Genomic DNA, 20,995 nt, shown 5'->3' with positions numbered 1-20,995 from the left:
TTCTTTAAAATTTACTAAAACCTTATAAATTGTGCAGAATACTCCTCTCTGTTTATAATCCCGGGTAATAAAAATAATTTTTTAGAAATTAATCCTGGTAAGGGTTATTTTTTTCTTTTAGAGGTGGCCTATTTCCTTTTCTCTGGGAATGAGAATGAAGGAACCCTTATGCCTTTTCTTTGTCTTGCCTGTCAGGTTCTCTGTTTAATGGGCTATCACAATAACCATTGTGTCTTGAGCTGGACATGCTAATTCCCTATTAATTCTCTCATATTTGGCTTCCAACAACATTTTTATATACATGTGTTTTACTGTAATTCAATTTAAGTATTTGAGGGAATTATAAATAATACAGTAGAAATAACTGAATGTTTCTGATATTCCCATGACTAAAAGAAGGCAATAAACTTTGGGTCCTACTACAGGGATTCTCAGTCTGATGACCATCAGAATCCCCTGGAGGATTTGTTAAAATGCTAGTTGCTGGACAACCTTACTGGAACTTCAGAGTAGGTCTGAGGTGGGGCTGAATATTTGCTTTCTAACACAGATGATGCAGATGCCACTGGACCATGGTCTAAAAGCCTAAGAGCCATTGTTTTCATGGATGCATCTAGTTATTTCATTTTACTTTTGTCTTTTTGTTTCCGTTCTTCCATGTCTTTCCAAGCAAGTGGGATAAATGTTTACAACATTGACACTATATTAGTTCTAAGTTAAGTGGCCTCATAGGGCCTACAATAATTGAAAAAATAAGTCAAGTCAGAAGGCAAGCACTGGAACAATACTAATAATAATATGTAGTGCAGGCCATGAGAACTAAAGATGACATCACTGTATTTCCAAGTGTTTGTTTCACAGAATTATAATCCTAACAGATATTCCTTCAAGGAAGAAAAATTTTGCAATGAAAATGTTCTGGGATCTTATTGAATCTCCCAACCCCTGAGAGATGCTTATTCACACAGGGGGAAAAAATCCCTGTAATTAAAAACATTTAAAGGTAGTGTAACTTGGCATTTTTCTGAACTTAGTGGATCATGGAAAACTTAATTTCTAGTCAGCATCTCCCGGGGAAAACTATAGAGCTGAAAAGCCTTATTTTATGAAGGAATATAATGGGACAATAGCAAATGGGTGGAAGAGGATAAGAAATACTTTAAGATCACTCTAGGTGCAATTGTGAATAGGATTCCAGTAGAAGGGTAGAGACTGATACAATGTGCAGAGGAGAGTCTGAATGAATGAAAAATGCCAACAGCAGAAAATAATGATAAGTTTGAAGAAAGAGAGAGAAGGTTCCTCAACTCATAAGAGATACTTTAAATATAATAGTGATCTGTATTCTGGCTTGTGAGAAATAGATAATCAATTTATAGTGTTTACCTTTAATAGTATTAACTTCAAATATTAAGAAATAAAATCACAGTTTCCTTTTCCCGAAAGAAATCCTTTCATAAATGCTAAAACAGTATCACTTCTATGCAATAAAAAATTCTAAATCTTAATTGAGAGTTCATTTGTTTCAAATATTTAACACAATAAAACAATAAATGCTAAAACATTTAGAAATCTTTGGTGTTAGTTAAATTGATATAATTACAAAGCTCCTATATATTTTTTTCCTGTTGAACATGGATGTTTGCTTATGATTTGTTTGGCATTTGTCTGTTATTAATCAAGAATGCTTTTACAATATATGCATATAATGTCTAATTTGATTTGGAAATTATATGTATTCTTTATTTCTATTTGATGATTCTGTAATGAACCTTCATTTGCTCTTTTGTTAACAATGAAAAAACAAGAAATAAATGTAAAATGTGAAAATTACTCTAGTATTAAACAAGTGCTAAGCATAGACTGTAGCCTTTAGAATTTAGCTAAAATTTTTATTTCAGTGTTAGCTTGCTCTAATGTCATCTAATCAGAGAACAGTAATATTTTCTTAGAGAATTATAGTTATATTTATTTAAATACCCAAATAAACACTTTTTAGCATATTAGTTGTGAACACTGCACTTTCTTAGACTGCACCTGTAGTGGCCATTTATGATGTACAGTTAAACAAAGTATATACTTCATGATAGTGCCATTTGAATCCACTTTGAAGAAATCAATGGTATGTATTCATGACTGCATTTCAATTTTAGTTAATTGGTTGCTACAGCAACTTAACATAAATCTAACTAATATGGATTGGGACCTTGGATTTTTTTCTACAAGCTAAGAATTACTTCAAAACATCCCTCTATTTCAAAGAAATAGTAAAAAAAAAAAAAAAAAGAAAAGAAAATATATAAATGAACTTAGGATCAGAAAAAAAAATGTAACTTAAAATAGAAAACCAACATGAGAAGAATATCTAGAAGGCAGATATTGATATTTAGGTCATTGCACAGATTTTAAATCTGAGGTACCAACTTGGTTCTGAGCTTCCAGACAGCTAAAATGAAAAGGGAAATGTTATCATTAGAGATGCTTGTTACATAATCACTCAGAGATAGAGACATTTCCCTGTCTCTTATTTCTGAATGAAGTTTGTCACCTAGAAGTTCATAGAGGGGGATAAATTATACATACTACTTGAGAAAATATGATACTAGGTCACTATTGGCATAATAAAAATTTTATCTCCACTGCTATAGAGAAAGTGAGGACTTTATACCAAAGTGCTTGTTGGTTAAAGCAAATCAGTATGTAGCTTAGCTCAAGGATAATAATTTCAATATCTATGATGAATGGATATTCTGTTAGACATTCTGTATGTTATTCCCTGCAAGCATCACTTTTCTCATCAGGACCTTTGCTAAGAGCCAGGCTACAGGATGTTTGAGGTTATATTTTGGCAAGGGATTAAGACTTACAAATGCCTGAGAGAAGTCAGGGTATACTAGAATACACATGTAGCTATTTTCACTGAGAGAATTATAAAATGCAGGATTATAGGTCACCATGTCTATCCTTATATGATGTACCTTTTGAGTGCAATCTTACCTTTCTTTCCTTTTCCTTCATGAAGAGGTTCTTGTTTATCATGTGGGGTTTCTAAACAAAATTAAACACATAAATAACATTTATGACCTACTTCACCAGCCTATACCCTATGACTTCTAAGCAATCACAGGTTACTTCTTACAGTTGTATTTGTGCACAGAATAAAATAGCTCAGGTCTTTGCGTGAGACAGAAGTTAATCTGAAGACAGAGCATAGGTTTAATCTTCTTAAAGGACATGGCAGATAATCCTATTCTATTTTAGCAAACTGAGAAGTTTAGTACTAACTTTAGACCTGTGGCCATGGGTTTGCTTATAACCCACTTTATGGAATTGTGGAGTTTTTAGTTATTCAAAAATCCTTTTGAAATATATGACTTTATTTGGATGTATTGTAATGGAATGAATCTTAAGGCAACTAGATCTGTAATAAGGATGATCTCAAAACACTTTGTGCAAGAGTTGAATGACCACATTGTTTTCATATGGTCCATCCTTGAACTCTTCTTGTTCACACACTTGATTGCTTTATGACGTCTACACATTTGTACTGACTGCAATTTGTAACGCAAATTATAGTTTGGGTATATCTATTTTAGATTCTCTGGAATCTAGTTAAAATATATTTGAGAAGGAAAATGGAAAACAGATGATCCACAGGTGAGAAGATATACCAAATAATAAATTAGCTCCTTGAAAAAAATTCACTGTATCCTAGCTTTATTTGCCAGCAAATTCAATCAGTTTCCTCCCTTGGTCCTAGTATAGAGTGCTTTTCATTTTCCTTCACTGGAAGGATGGGAATTTAAATGCCTGTAACAGGGAGATCCCATCTGACTACTTATTTATTATTGCAATTAAAAATGATAACTATAAGAATGTATAAATGCATAGTGTATATCATTTATATTTAAATATCTAAGATCTGACAAACAAGATTCCATAGAAATAAGACAAGTGATAGGTAGTGAAGAATTACCTTTGAAAACTTCTCTAAAAGGACTTTTAAACATCTGAATAACTGATCACCAAATTCAAAAACAAAGAAAGGAAGGAAATAATAAAGAAGGGAGAAAAAGGCTGAAGGAAGTATGGAGACTAAGTAACCAGGGAGAGGCCATTCTGGGCTCCATTTGATGATACACCAGACCCATGAATTCTGTTCTCAAATGAGCTGTTTCAGAAACTTACAGCAAAACAGCCACTAACACTCCTTTCCTAACATGTATGATCATGATGTTACCCCAAATGTTTGAACCATTTTTTTTAAAAAAATAAGCTTAATAATGAAAAACTCTTGCTAAGCTTAGTTCCTTTAACAAAAATAAAAAAAATATGTAAGTAGTTCTAAACTTTAGTAGACGGTGGTAGAAAAAATAAAGTAAAACACACTGAACTTAAAAGTTATTGTGAGCAAGTCTAATTTCTGCTGAGGGTAGCATGTGCTCTTGGCCATTTTATTAACTTTAAAATATATACTGAAAACTCAAAAACTATTCTTAAACAGCAGCACAGTTTTGTCCTGCTGAGAACTTCACTTCTAATTAAGAATTGCACCTTGAGATCATAATATTAAGTGAAATAAATCAGACATACGAGCTTAAACATTGCATGGTTTCTCTTATATGAGAAACCCAAAATATAACAAAGAGAAAACTAAAAGATAGATAATAAGAAGTAGGGGGATCTTTCTCAAATGGCAATGGGATCAAGAGATGGAGGGAGGTGGAAGAGAGGGAAGGGAAAATGAATAAAGAAAGAATTGCAAAATAAAGTAGATGGATCTTTTGCAAAGGAGAAGGGGACCCAGAGATGGAAGGGGCAGCAAGGCAGGGGAGGGGTAGGGGATAGAAAAAGAATCAAGATCTGTTTTTCACATCTACCAACTCCTCATGATAAACATAATCATTATATATTGTAAATAGGTACTAATAAAAATATTTTTTGAAAAAGTAATGGGATTATACTCTCAAAAAAAAAAAAAGAATTGACCTTTGACGGTGGATTCATAATAAATCTTTCAATGGAGCACAAATGTTAAGTTTTTAAACTGAATCGCAAATGTAGCTGAAAAGATATAAAATGCAGTACTTTATAAAATATAGGACTAGATTTATAGGAAATGCTTGTTAGCACTCAGTAACTATGCCTCTTTCTCTACCATATTTGCACACTGAGTTTTGTTGTTGTTTTAGGAAATAATTCTCCTTTTTATCTCAACATCTAAAGAAGATTCTAACTGAATGTTTCAGTTGAGCATGCTCAGAAGCCTCAGGCATTCAGTTTTGAAAGTATTCTCCTTTGAAAATATTTTAAAGTTATATAAAAATTTAAAAAAGTAAAACTTCTGGAATTTTCCTAAATTCCAGAAAATTTAAAATTGCTTAACCAAGTTTCTATACACTATGAGGGCAACATTCTACTCTGTTGCCTAATTAATGCCCTTGACAATGGACATTTCCTTCCTGCAATGTTTTGTTGTTGATGGCAATTAGGCCTATTGAGATTAACATTTTTTGACACATTTATTTTAAAGATCAGGCATTAACCCTGCCCTACATAGAAAAAAGAGACAGGTACAATTACTCTTTGAAGCAACAACAGATTTATTATTCCTCCAATGCACAATATTCAAGAGTACAATTTTAAAATAGCAAACAAACTTCAGAAACTTAGACTATGGACTATGTTGTAATCAGAAACACTACAGATTAGTTTGAAAGAATGGCTCAAATACATTTACACTCTGGTTATACTGGATAATTTGAGGCTAATTTAACCACAGTGAAAATTGTCTTCCTTAAATGGCATTTTAAATATTTCCATTTTCCCTTGAGATCTTTGTTTTTTCTTTGTAAATCACTAATTAAATAGTAGAGAAAAGATGCATATTTGATTCATGGCTTTGTGTTTTATTGTCACATCATAAAATTGTTTTTTAAGGTGTATGTATATGCTAGAGTAAAATGATCTTTGAAATACCATTATATATATATATATATGATATTGAAATTGTCAAATTTCTTTGCTTAATATGGATAAACTTAATTGAAAAAATCAATCTCAAATCCCCACAAAGCAGAAAGAATATGGAGTTTAGAAAAACAGATATGAACAATATTGGGAACAATTAGGAAACTTGTGTAACTGCATACTCCATCAGATTAAGGCTGAAACCAGAAATTGAAGCAATGTCTGTTTCAAATATACACACAGTGAATCGGTACTGACATCCTACTGAGATCATACATTAAACAACTGAGCCTCTACTTTTGTCATAGTCATTGTCTACCTCTTAATGCTAGACTCATTGTCCTTTGTTGTTAAGAATCTGGAAAGAATTAAAAAATTTTTTCTTTAAATATAGTGTTTGGCTATATATTCATAAATATGTGAGATTATCAAGATGTTAGGTGTTTCTTTCCTGTTATAATCACATGGCCCTGAATATTTACAGTTACAAATACATTTTAGTTTCTATTGAATGCTGTTTATTGGCTCCCTCATTTTTGAAGTCAATTGGCTGTGCTAATCCTCATTTTATTAAAATATTCTCACCCTTCCCATATATGTAACTCCATGTTGAGACCGCTGTCTTTTTGACCTTCCCTACATTACTTCTTGTTATTCTACAACTTTCCTTTTTCCATCTGTGGTCTTGTTTTTATCAGCTGAATATGATGAGTCCAAGTTCCCTGTTAAACACCAAAGAACCTGTGCTTTTTTTTTTTTCTTTTTTTTTTTTTTGGTACCAGGGATTGAACTCGGATCCTTGCACTTGTGCAGCAGGCGGCAAAACCACTGAGCTAAATCCCCAGTCCGAACCTGTGCTTTTTAACAACTATTTTCTAAGCTTTTAAGAGTGCTTTTCCAGCTGGTCTTTATGGTATGCACATATAATGTCATAACTTCAGAGGCCAAGACAGGAGGATTGCAAGTTTGAGGTCAACCTGAACAATTTAGATGACTTGTTCTCAAAATAAAAAGGGCTGGGGATGCAGCTCAGGACTCATGTTCCTGGGTTCAATTTCCAATACAATTAACCCCCATTTGAGTATGGATCTTTGTTTTTTATGATTGAAGTTGTTAATCTGAATCTAGATACATAGACTGGCCCTATAATTTATATTTCTTTTCTAAGTGAAAATAAGAAACAGGCAAACAGGATTATAAATCACTCTGTCAATCACCTGATTGTGGTTTTCCTTTGGCAGGAGGAGTTTTTGAAGGCTCCTGCTTGTGCTGAGCCTGAATTTCCTTCTCTTTTTCTGGCTCAGGAGGAGGAGGGGGTAGAGGCAGAGACTCAGCCAGGGAAGCTATGGCTTTCTTCTCAGCTTCCTTTTCTTCTAATTTCTTTTCAACTTCAAAAAAATAAGAATGAGCTTTCATTAAGGATTCCAACTACTTCATTTGAACTAAAAGAAATTAAAATTAATGTAAAATTACATTTACTGATTAAGATTAATTCATGTTTCAATGTTCTCCCTTAATCATCCAGTTTGTAAAGATAAGATTTTACGCCTTCTCTGCCAGGTCATATGGTTTCTCTTGGTGGAGGCTGTGGTGGTGGGAGTGGGGTATTGATGGCAATGAGGGGTGATGGGAGTGACAGCGTGGGAGCAATGAGTTGTGTGTGTGTATGTGTCTGTGTGTGCATGTGTATAGCGGGTAAAAATTTAGTGAGTGGGTGCCAAGTGTAAAAGTAGCTAATAATGCAGAACTAGCTAAAAAAGGAATGAGAAAATAAAGGATTATGTAAAAAAATTTATTGGAAAAGCAAGATTTAAAAAAGAACATAAATAAAAGATTAAAAACAACATAGGAGAGGTAGGGTGGGGAGGAAATGGAAGGGGAAAGAAATGTGTAGAACTCACTTAAATGCCTTGGGAACTGAGTTATTCACATCATGCAACATTTTTTTTTTGTGGGGGAGGGGGACAGAATCTCACTGTGTTGCTCAGGCTGGTCTTGAACTCCTGGGCTCAAGTGATCCTCCCACCACAGCCTCCCCAGCAACTGGGATAATAGGTGTGTGCCATCACACCTAGCCATACAACAATTATTTATTGCACCTGAACTGCGCCTGGAAGCAAAGGAAGGGTGTTAACAATAAAGTACAGCTACTACTAGTATTAATACAACATCGGGCACCATCCTGGATGCTGGAGATACACCAGTCAACCAAAACAGAGGAAAGTCAAGGTCCTTCGGAGGCTTGCATTCTAGTTGCAGAAGGCAGACTACACACATAATAAATAGCTTCATTTATACAAAAGATCGGAACATGATATCCACTATGCAGAAAAGAAATAGAATAGAGTAGGGGGATTGGGAGTGCTGTAGGGCAGTGATGTTAAGTTTTATGCAGAGTGCTAAGCTGGATGGGGCCATGGAGACATCTGAGCAAAGACATGAAGAAAGCAAGGGTGTGGGCCTTGTGGGTGGGTGAGGGAAAAGTGTCCCAGGGCAGAGGGGACAGGCAGTCCTGATGCCTTGATGTTGGAGTGTGGCTGGCTAGTGACTTTCTAGGCTCCTGTCATTGCTATGGCCCTTGCCAGTCACATATCCTTAATGGTGCACCTCCCTGACTGTCCCTGTCTCTGGGACCTTCCTCACTGTAGATGCCCACGCAGACTGGCCACTGTCATCGGCCCATAGATTGTTCTAGGCCCTAGATGTTCTCTAGGCCCATAGATTATTCTTTTCAATTCAGCAAGCAAGGAAGCTTCTTTCTATTAGATTTTCTTTCATAGTAGAAATTAGAGGGTTTTTTTCTGATTATAAAAGTGAAACACAATTATTCTTTTTTTTAAATCCACAAATTTAGACAAATATGTAGAAAGGAGAATTACTTATGAGGACTAGGTCTTTCTGTTTTCCCATCATCAATATTGTACAGACTGCAGTACTTTCTTCTGTGTCCATATAATTTTAATATAAACATATCATTTTTAAACTCAAAAGTAAGGCTATTTTCTATATAACCTGCTTTTTCCTACTCAGTGTATTATGGTCACTTTTTAATGTCAAAAATATATGGAAGTATTACATTCTTTTATTTTATTTTTAAACTAAGCACTGGGCCAGGTAAATATTTCTTAATAAAATATTTCTTATTCAAAAGTTATTATTAATTAACTATTTAGAATGGAAACCCAAAATAGTAACAGTTGATCCTGTTCATGTAGTCAGTATATGTAAAATCTTTCAGAAAATGTTCAAGTTGAGTCTGACAGCTGGCAAAAACAAACTGATTTTTTCTGCTGTCCCTCCTCCCTCTCAAGCGAGTTTCCACTCCACATTAAGCCTCTTAGAACACTGTATAAATTGGTTTTGTTTTGCCTGAAAGGCTCACGCTAGTGTCTTTCTTGAGCAGACATGTGGATGTAGGGGCCTATCTTCTGAGTGTGAGCTTCAGGATCCTGCGGTGCTGTGGTTTAGGAATATTTGTAGGCAGTTCGTGGACATACAATAGTAGTTAGATCATAAATCTAGTGATGGGAGGCAGCATCTAAATAGGAAACTTTAGAATTCTTCAGATTATATTAACTTTGACCATTTTTTAAAACTGGACCAGAAACTGTAGTCACCAGTATAAGAAGGGGCAACTGATAAAACAGGAAGATTTTTATCTGAAATTATTTTTCAAAGGTAAAATCCCAATACAAGGCTGGCCCTAGACTGAGTTTAAGATTATTTCTTCAATAATAAGTTTCAATATTATGAACAGTTAATGAGCAATTATTATTGGCTGAATTAACAAAGAAGGAAGCCCAGGTGATTTAATGTGGAGGAGACATGCTGCAGAAGTAGGGTAATAAAGACATGAATAGTAATCAGTAAATTTTTCAAAAATGATGGATTTGGAGAAAATTAAATTGTCTAATTTTTCCATCCCTAGGGGAGAATTTACATACTATTTGCTTATAACATTGAAGTTAACAAATTTAAATCTTTATTCTTCTCTATAACATCCTTAATTTTAATATAGATATTAATTGACAAATAGAGATTGTATATTTTCAATGTATACAATGTGTTAGGTTTTTAACTTTATTTCCTTTTTAAAATGAAAGTAGTACAATAATGCCAATTTTACTTTTTATATTTTTTAGCTAATTTCTGAAAATTTTATAGTTGATTTCATAATAGGAAAAAGAATAGTTCTCTTCAGTGCTTTCAGTGTGATAACCACTTTTTACAAAATTAATTTAAAAGGGAGACAAAAACCTATGTTATTCAGAAACGTGAAGCAGAAAGCTACAGCAAAAAGGCAAAATACCCTGGTAACAGTGTAAATCCAAATACAAAAGAGAACTTTACTATCACAAATTCCCTTCTAAAGTCAGTAGAAGCACATATTTTAGTAATAAATGCTTAATTTATACTAAATGTAATTACCTTTATTCCTTTTCTTCACTATCTCAGTTGCAAAAATTTCTTTTAGTTTTTGGAATAAAGGCTCTTTATCTATTTCAGCATTAATTTTTATCAAAATATTTTCTGGTTCTGAAAACCACTGTTCCAACAAAGGCCAGTTGTCCAAGAAGCCTATAATTCTGTAAAATCAAAATATTATGTGACTCTGTCATACTGATTCAAAATATTTATATAAATATATATATATATATATATATATATTTGACATACATAGCGAAAAAATAGGCTGCAAATACAGATGAACCTGAGGAAACAACTTTTAGAAACCTATAGGCAATGGAACATTATTCAATTTAGATTAAAGAAAAAATTATTTAACGTTACCAAAACATACTTTTTGAGATGAATAAGAGAATGAAAGAAGATTTGAAAATACTGCCAATGCAGGAAACCTTTAGTGTACGCCCAGTTGTCCATTAGAAAATCTAAGGACATCATCTGCACTAATGGTAGTAAATCTCTCAGGACTTTTCTAATGCCAGCTGTAGCCTGATCCACTCAGGTCATCTACATTTTTCTTGGAGATGGAAATTGAAAAGGGTTTTGAATAAGTGCAGTTGGCTCAGACTTACTCACTTTACTCAAAGTATTCCTATAATGATTCTTGAATGATTCTCAAAACTCTTTTTCTCTTTTTAGAGAGTACATAGACTTAATGTAGCTCAAATTACTCTTCTCTAGCTTACTTATTTTTAGACTTCTCATAAAATTGTCTAATTTTTATGAATTTTCTTTTCCAAAAGAAAAAATTGCACAAAACTGAAAGAATGAAACATAACTTTCACATTAGCAAATGTAGTAATGTTACAACTATATCCTGAAATTCATTTTGAAGTTCTAAGATATTTACTGGAATTTCCTAAATGAGCAGAACTTCATACAACTAACTTACAAATTCATGGGACCATAAAAGGAAGTATCTGGTTGAATTCTTCTTATCTCAGAATATAATTACTTGTGCTTTGAATATGAAAACTATCACCTAAATTTTTCACTCAGCACCAAAATTACTTAGCTTTGTTTCACATGTAGGAATATAGGGAAAAATACATAGCTCTGATGATTCTAAAGTGACTGTCAATCTGTTCAAAAGGCAAAGGACAAGATGCAAGACATTTTGCTCAAAACTAACCTATTTTGTATGTGATCTCTTAAGTTCTGGTACCCATGCTTATCTTGGTTTTCAGCAGTGCCATGTTGACCAATATCTTTATGAGCCATTTCATGTGAAAATTCTTCAGCTATGGTATGAAAATAAATGAATTTTAAAAAGGAATCAAAGTTTCTTACTGCTAAAATATACTAATGAAAGATGCCAAATAAATATGATCTTGTTTAACAAAATGTGTAGAGAATACAATTTTAGAATAAATGTTTAAATTTTTCTTGGAAATTGGAGAAAGTAAGGTAAAACACATGAAAAATTAGCTGCAGTTTCAATGTAGAAGATTTAAGATTGACTACTGATACAAGAAGAATTATAAGAGGTTCTAGATTAAATCACAGGCAAGTAGGTGGATGCAGGGAAGAAAGTAGGAGGATTATTTTAACTGTTATCATCAACCTAAACCAACAAAGAAAAAAAAGTGATCCATATTCCTTTGCAGTATGTTGAAGATTAGTCACCAAAGCCATACCACATCTGCTTTTGTAAACAACCAACCAAGCAAACAGCATCAAACACATCTCTTAATGGGCTTTGCCTGTTTGGTGTTATCCTGCCCCTCTTATCTATGGTCAATGTAGGCTCAGTGTAAATAATTTATGTTTCCTCTCCCCAAATTTTTATTATATAATACCCTACCCCCTTTACATCCAGGGGATATTTTTCTGACTCCTCTCTGGCCATGCTACTGGTAGGATAGGAAATTTGTTCTTTTATTTTTTGGCTAACTTCTGTAACAGCTTAATAAACCTTTTATTTCAGAGATATCTTTGTCTCAAAAGTTTAACACTATGAAAAAATGAGGATGAAAATGGATAGATCATTATGTATAACAAATTTGTAGAGAAAAAACATACTGTGAAGTAAAAGTAAATAATGAAATAACAAGGTGTCCATACAGTCAGATATGCATAAAATCATTTGTAGGTAATATAATATCATACCAATTTATGTGTTTTCTAGACTTTTGATTTTCTTGCAAAAAAGACAAAGGAATAGTCCATAAGAGACTGAAAACAAAAACAATCTAAAGATCTTTAACTGAGTCCTATTCTAGATTAGTGGTACAAAATGTGGAACTTGAGTAAATGGAAAATGATAAGCAGGAAAGAAAGATGTGAGCTAGAGTAAAAGGAATTAGAATTACTTAAAAGAAGAGAGTATTCCAAGAGTGAATTAATGGGATTCATGAAAATGTATGACATCACTGGATATTGTAATCAGTTGTTCCCCAGTTATATTTGTGATTGAATAAGATGAAATGGATTGAGAAGACAGAATAATGCTTTTGGTTATTTATAAACCCACTACATCCAAAGCCAGGAAAGAAAACCTTGAACTAGATTAAAAGGAATTAGTATTAATCAAAGCAAAAGAGCATTGAAGAGTGAATTAATAGTGTTGAAGAAAATAAAGGACCCTCACAGTGTAATCAGGATGAGTGATAGAAGAAAACTGTGGGAGTTCTTCTCCGAAGACGCTATCATGTACCATCTCAAGGTCACTACCTTAAATTTGCCAAGAATTTCAGCATATGGATTAAATTCCTCTCTCCCAGGAGACAGAGCTGGCCCCTTTCCCTTCTATTTACTTCCAGCACTCACTTCCATGACCACTGTGTTTTGTGATGGTCTTGAATCCTTGCAATCCTAAAGAGTCATATGCTACTCATTAATTCTGAAGTTTCTAACATTCTGGTGTAGCTAATGAATTCATTTTAACAGCACTGAGTTGTTAATTTCCTACATATTTTGCCCCAAATTTGCCAGTGTTATCCTGTCATTTTTTAGCAAACTTTGATTGCATGATTGAACACTGCAACTTGTCTCCCCATCTAATAATTTTCATTTCCATGTCTTTTAGCTGCTACTCCCCCTTATAATATATTCATCTCTTCCCAAGATTTACTCCATGGTGGTCATCTATGAAGAAAAATATACAATCTTCTATCTCACTTCTATCTCACTAATTTTCTAGCTCAAGACTCAGCTGAGCTCTTTCATGTATATGCCCCCTTTCTAGAGTAAGCAAAGAGAAAAAAATGTGAAAAAACCACTCTATTTTTATACCGTTCCTTTTCAGAGATAAACTTCTTGCTAGTTATTTGCACTCACACCCTCCACCTCCTGGTCAATCATGTGCCTCAACCTGCCTCAATTCATCCTCCCTTCCCCAACTGCAGTGAAATAGTTCTCACTGCAGTCACTCAAAATGAAAACAAGCCAACGGACTTGTTTCAGTCCTTATCTGACGTGATTTCTCTGTCGCATGTACTGTATAGATAGAATTTAGCATACAATTCTTAAAAGCATTTACACATGCTATTTCATATTCACAGAAAAACTTGTGATGTAGGATTGAAATTCTATAATTTGCCCCAAACTTCAGTTTATAAGGTAGTGAAGAGGTTTGATTCCAGTTCATATGACTCCAAACTTTGGACTTCTTTTTCATTTTTTATATTCTTAATTCAAATATATCCACGGAAAAAAGAATGCATACATGAATATACAGCTTGATGAATCCATAAACTGAAGTGTCAGCAAGAAAATAAACATTATCAATCCCAGAAGCTGCCCCATATCCACTTTTAAGTCAGATTGACCTGTTCTCCCATAGGATGGCCATGATTGGCAGTACTCTTGGCCAATCCTCAGCTACTCTGTGAACAGGAATGGGAAATCAGATGAATAAGTAGAATCATCACTACCAAAAATATGGCTCCTACGCCTTTTTACAGGGGGAAGTAACTTCTTATTTTTAATATGATGGACAACATCCAGCTTAAACTTTGAGGCTTAACAGCTGAAATAATATCTAATGATTCCAGTATTTTATTTAAGCAAACAATGAAAACAAGATTTCAAATTATGCAAACTCAAAATGGAGATGGTGTGTCCTTGGATAAGTCAAGTACTCATGTTTTAAATAGCCACCTATAAATAAAAAGCATTGGACTAGATGATCCCTTAGGTCTCTGAATATTTTATTAGTAGTAAAAACTATGAAATAAGAATGATAAATGTTATTATGTATTAAGGGATAGACTCTCAAGCAAATATAAAATGAGGCATGTATAAAAGACATCATTTAATATCTCAATTAATGAGATATCTGGTAACATGTTATAACAAATCCAAATGAGGATTTGCATAGTAGACACATTTACAGGTAATCAGGAATGCTGCAATTAATAGTAATAGATGGAAACCTGGTTATTACTCATAGAGTACTGTAGTGTTTTAAATACTCTGTTTTTTACACTGTGGAAATTAATTATCTCAATTGAACAAAATTCATTTTGTATTTCTATGGACAAGAATCATTTTGATTATTATCAATTTCCTATAATTTATGGAGTTATAGAACAGACAAGCCCAACTCAATAAAAGGCATAGGACCCGAAAGAATCAGATACCTCCAGGTATCTAGTAGAAAATACCTAATTTTTTATTGAAAGACTATCTAGCAATCTTCTCTTCATTTCAAAGTCTTCCACATTTTTTCCTGATGTATTCACTGTGTGCTTATTATCATGTGCCAGATACAATTTTTAGTGTTTAACTCTTAATTTCATGTAATACTCATAACAATTAAATGAGCTGTTCTATCGTATATATTATGAAACTGAGACTTAAAACAATGAAGTCCAGCTGCAGTCCCAGCTACCTGGCAGGGTGAGGTGGGAGGGTCATTTGAGCCCAAAGGTTTGAGTCTAGCCTGGGGCAACAAGGTGAGGCCAAGGTAAATAAAACATCCCCAAGCTCAAATAAAACCATAAGTAGAAAAGCTAAGGTTCAGGAATATGTAATTTTATCCATAAATATTTAATTTGCAAGGTAAAGTAGCATTTTCATTTCAAAGAGAGAAGAGTTAAATAGACCATGAATTTTGGCAAAAATATTCGGTTCCACTATATGAGGACTTTAGTCAACTGCTATCTGCTCCTGACTTATTACATGGTCCAAGAAAAGATGTTACTAAACCCCTGCATAAAGCACACATGTAGTTTATGATCATCACTAGGGTGACCCACCAAGAACCACCTAATAGCCACAAAGGGCTATTTTATTTATCAAGTCTCAAAGGAGAACTCTATGTCAGGGGAGCCACCAGTTTGAAGCAACAGGCAAATGTGCTCAGCTAAAGGATTCTTTGAAAGGCTAAAATGGATTCTTTGTTACAATTGCAAATGGGAACATTCACTGATTTGGGTAAAGAAAAAATAAAGAGATGTGATGTAAAAAAGGAGCTTACCTATGATATCATTCATGCGACTCAGCAAGAAACTATCTGAAATATCTAGTAATATGACAAAATCAAATGCAGAAGAGGGAAGAGGCACTTCTTTTGAAGACATAGGATCCACAGCCAATGTGGATATTTGTGTTTTCTTTGTCTCCATTTCTATGAGGCTTCTATTGCAGCCGATGAGAGCTTCCTCCAGAAGCTGTGTTTGGTTTAATGTCATTGGAAAACCATCAAGGATCCATCCTTGATTCACAGGTATCTCACTAATGTGAAACAGTACAATCCATTAACATTTTGATAGACAAAAGTATTTTAAGAACAATAATACAATAAATCTTGCCTGTATTTTTCTTTCAATTCGACAATATCCTCCTACTGCATGAATTTCATTACTAAAACGATCAGGTTTACCAATATGCTATAATAACTGCCTTGTTTAAAATCCTTCTGTGGGCCTCTGCTGCCTTCCAAAGCTATTCCAGCAGCCTTATCACGGTGTTGAAAATTAACTAGCCACAACTTACTTCTTCATAACTTCTTATCTCTCACAGATTTGAATGTTTACTTCAAAGAAATTGATCTTTTTTCTGTTATGTAAGCACAAATTTCATTTTCTAGTTTGTGTTCACAGGCTCTTCTCCCGTTGTGCCTCAGTTTCCTTATTTCTAATATAACATAGCTCACAGGATGGCTGTGAGGGTGAAATGAAATTATATTTTCTTTCTTGGGGGGGGTACGGGGGATCAAACTCAGGACCTTGCGCTTGCGAGGCAGGCGGTGGAACCACTGAGCTAAATCCCCGGCCCCTGAAATTATGTTTCCATTAAGGCACCACAGACTTAGCATACATTAGATATTCATATTGGCTACCTGGGGAGCTCTTTCTCCTCACTCACTCCTACATGGAGTCACGATAGCCTGAACTCCTCTGACTCTCATTTCTTTCACCATGTAAGTGATACAATCTCAATTTACAATTCTAGTGAGAATTTTTTAAAAATCTCAATTAGGTTTTTTTTTTTTTTAATCTCAATTACGTCATGCCAAAGAATATAAGTTGTTTCTTGGATTTTTCCACTCAATACAATGTATTTTTATATATAATGGATCTTCCAAGAATTATTACTTTAGTTTGCAATTGGAACATAATATGAAAGGAGAATAAACTTCAACTTTCTTCTTCAAAACCCTTAAATTATGCAAAATAGAGATTTGGGCTTTGAATTAAAGGGTATAGTTTTGTTTCTTTCTGTTAGAACTCATATTAAACAACTGAATCCTCTTTCCAACAGTTTCTAAATCTGCTATGGTGCCTATACATGATCTTACTGACAGTGTGGCAGGCAAGAAGGGGAAAAACTAAAGCTCAGAGAGATTTCATTACTTATTCAATGTCATAAAGCTACAAATGTTCTCAAATCCAATGACCCTTCTACAGCATCAAACTTCTTTCAGGCCACTGCTTATACTTTCCCCATAAAGTTATCAAAAGCAGGAAAAGACTGCAGTTTGCTTTTGTAGCATTTCCAGAACTGGGTAAAGCATTTTCATAGTTCGGCCTAAAATGAAGAGATTTTCCTTGAGTTGCTTGCCAGGCATGGGTTTCCCACAGTTAGGAGACCTGGACTTTGGCTTTGGCTTTGGCTATGCCACCAGCCGGATTCCTAACTCGAATACCTCATGTCCCTTTCCTCACTGGACTAGTTCAAAGGATTTCGAACTAGTGACACTCCTTTGGAGGTGCCTTCAAAGTGGTGGTGACAGGATGATAGAGTTCCCATGGTGAGCTATAGATCCTCCAGCTTCATTGAAAGCAAAGTGAAGATCTGTTTCACGTTTGATTCTTTTCCTACCTAATTTTTCCTTGAGCAAAGACTTCCATGGCAGAAGCATGCCTTAAGTCAGTGCTCAGAAATGTTACAACTATTATAATGAAGTCCCTTCCAGCTTGAGGGCAGCAGCCCCGTAGTCCAGTTTCTGGATACTTCATAGCTGAGAAACAATTTAAATATTACATGTACTCTTTTAGGAAAATGCCGAGGGGGAGTCTTTTTCAGACACAGTAAAAATTCTCTAAAATCTGCTTTCTTATCTGTGTCGATGGTTCCCATACATCATAGCTAACTTACACTATTTCTTCAACCACTGTGAACTCTCCAACACTTTCACAGGAACCCTTGTAACTCTTATTCTATCCTACTTGGTGTCACTTCTTTACTATATGGATCACCTAACCCTTTTGCATTTTGACAAGAAAGGCTGAAGATATTTCCTCTTTGGAAAAGAGGACAGAGATTACAAAATGACAAGCTATTTTGATGTTTTCCTTATTGCCTATCTCTATGGTATGCATGTATGTCACTTCCCGCCTCTGTTCCGATCGCTTTCCTGTCCCAGCACTGCTCAGCCTTTGGATCCCTGATCTCAGGATAACTTCTCTTCCTGAAACACAGAATGAGAAATTACAGTGGCCTCTGGATATTCAGTTAGGATCTCTTCTATCATTTGTCCCTTAGCTTTTACAATTATCCAATCTCCTTAAATTCCCCAAAAGTAATAGAACCTGACCTATATTCACATCTGGGCGAGAAAAATCACAAGTGGAAAATAGGAGAAAGTGAAACATTGACACTCAAATTTACTTACATATATAAACCTTTACCTTGCTATATTTTTAAATATTACTAGATATTAAAAACAAAATTCCATATTTCTATATTGTTCTTGATACACTTTTGTGTGATAGAGAATATATTAATTAGATACAAGAAGAAAAATGCAATACATACTTAACAGCATTTACTATGATGTTAACTAATAATGTGTCTGGAATGCTCTTTCCTTTCTTCAGCAACTGTTGTGATTTTGCACCAAGCTGAGCGCGTACAGTGAGCTGTGGAAAGAAAGAGTGAATTGCAAAATCCAACTAACTTAAAAGTCGGATTTGAAATGTCTAGAGGGGAAAAAAACCAGGTAAATGGTCTTTCTGTTTGATGAAGACACTGAGCCTTTAGCACAATTCTGGAGTCATATTAGACTTTTAGATGACCTTTCTACATTTTCTTCTCCAATCTTGCTCTTTAATTTTCAACTATAGTAAAAGTAAAGTAAATGAGGAGTATGAGGGTTTTTTTGGTTTCTGTTTTTTGGTACTGGGGATCAAACTCAGGACCTTGTGGTTGTGAGGCAGGCAGCAGAACCACTGAGCTAAATCCCCAGCCCAAAGTAAAGTAAATGAAACCTCACTTCATTAATCAGGTCCTCCCATTTGATGACAAATAATGCTTCCACATATGGTAAAGCAATACTTTTTGAAATCTTAGTGTCCATTAGAAACAAGATTGAGTAAATTTTTCTAACTACTTTCACAGATTAACAAAAAAATTTTGTAGTGTTACCTAGACTCAGAATAAATTCTGAAAAACTTCCTTAATGATAGAGTGTATCAAAGGAAATTAGTCATAAATTAATAAAGAAAAAAATACAAAAATAAATTTTAAAAATTTAAATTCATATGTATAATTTTTATCTGGCAAAATTGAATAACACTTCTAATTATATGGATTTAGGTGTTTTCTTTCCTTATTTTGGTGAGATTGGCTAAGGGTTTGCCTATTTTATTTAATCTTTCAAAGAAGAAATTCTTTGTTCATCAATTTTTGGGTTTTTGAGTCATTATTTCATTAATAAACACTTGATCGTTATAATTTCCTTCCTTGTACTACCTTTGGGTTTGGATTATTATTTTTCTAGGACCCAGAGACACATCATTAGTTATTTGAGCTCACTCTGACTTTCTTTTTTTTTCTTGGTACCGAGGATCGAACTTGGAACCTTGCACTTGCGAGGCAGGCGGCAGAACCACTGAGCTAAATCCCCGGCTACTCTGACTTTCTGATGTGGGAATGCATTACAATAAACTCTTAGCACTGCTTTCACTGCATCCCATAGGTTCTGGTATGTTGTACTGGCATTATCATTTGATTGTAGAAACTGTCTAATTTCTTCTTTAATTTTATCTGTGACCCATTGATTACTCAAGAGGTTATTATTTAATTCCCATGTGTTTGCATAGTTGCCACAGTGTCATTGATTTCTAGTTTCATTGCACCATAGTGCAATGAAAATATATATGAGGTATAAAAAGTATTAAGAATATAAAGGTTGCCAAATAAACTCAAATTAGGTAACATTTTACAATCAAATTTAATTTAAAATCAAAGAGAACATTGCTATTGCACTCCATTTGATGCTATACCAAAAAGACACAAATTTTGACATATTTTAATGAACTACTAGGCAAAATAAGATTGTAATACTTACTTTAGAGAAATTATTACTATCACTTGATTTGACTTCTTCAGGTTTTGGTGTTCTATTTGTATGTGTACCTAGTAATAAGAAAAGTAGTAAGCATAACTTCAACTATTTACATCTAATGACCCTGTCAGACTTTACTGTTCATGATTTGGACATACGGGTTATCAGATTCAGCTATGTTAGAGACTCAGAAGAATACTTATTCTCATGATACATCATTTAAGATTCTGGACACTGTGTGGCTTGATGTTTTCCACTTTTTCTTTTCCAGTATTATCTAAGCCCATAACATCATTTAAAATACTTTAACACAGTTTGAGTTCTCTTTTCAGAAAACAAACAAAGCTTTTCAAAAAAACATTAAATGATTGATTCCTTCCACTTATATTCTCTTGGATTGTCAAATTTTACATAGTAATAATATTGAAAAACAGGCAATTCTAGAAGTTGGAAGGTGTAGTTAAACTCTATGTGAAAAGTAAATTTCAGTTTACTTATTAAAAATTGAACTTATAAAAATATATCACAAAATACTTTCAACAATTTTTAATCAATTAAAATTATTTAAGGAATAACATAATTGGTGGCCTGAGGATATAACTCAGTGATAGAGTTGCTTGCCAAGAAAGAAAGAAAGAAAAGAAGGAAGGAAGGAAGGAAGGAAGGAAGGAAGGAAAGAAAAAGAGAGAAAAAAGAGGAAAGGAAGGAAGGAAATATATGGAATAAGAGATTGATAATGTCTTTCATTTTCTTTTTTGCAGCACTATAGGTTGAACCCTGCGCTTCCCCACTGAGCTATATTCCCTCCTCTGGATTTTTTTC

At 33.9% G+C, this 20,995-nt stretch overlaps 1 protein-coding gene across 4 annotated transcripts in view; it reads right to left on the bottom strand.

The window, feature by feature from the left end:
• Positions 1 to 20,995, bottom strand: part of Spef2 (sperm flagellar and cilia associated 2) — a 163,079-nt gene that overhangs the window by 78,254 nt on the left and 63,830 nt on the right. For 3 of the 4 annotated variants that reach the window (XM_087189290.1, XM_013073533.3, XM_021261505.2), the window contains exons 13-19: positions 20,177 to 20,244; positions 18,643 to 18,746; positions 15,860 to 16,116; positions 11,570 to 11,678; positions 10,399 to 10,556; positions 7,188 to 7,358; positions 2,998 to 3,048 (exon numbers count right to left, since the gene is read on the bottom strand). In XM_087189290.1, coding sequence (XP_087045416.1) covers positions 2,998 to 3,048; positions 7,188 to 7,358; positions 10,399 to 10,556; positions 11,570 to 11,678; positions 15,860 to 16,116; positions 18,643 to 18,746; positions 20,177 to 20,244 — 918 coding nt within the window. The remainder of the gene's footprint in view (positions 1 to 2,997; positions 3,049 to 7,187; positions 7,359 to 10,398; positions 10,557 to 11,569; positions 11,679 to 15,859; positions 16,117 to 18,642; positions 18,747 to 20,176; positions 20,245 to 20,995) is intronic. The other variant, XM_021261506.2, reaches the window with a different exon arrangement.

This window comes from Heterocephalus glaber, unplaced genomic scaffold (genome assembly GCF_053883595.1).
Source record: "Heterocephalus glaber isolate CG9 unplaced genomic scaffold, H.glaber_assembly_v1.0 deba00001538, whole genome shotgun sequence".
NCBI lineage: Eukaryota > Metazoa > Chordata > Mammalia > Rodentia > Bathyergidae > Heterocephalus > Heterocephalus glaber.
This window is presented reverse-complemented; position numbering and strand designations above follow the sequence as displayed.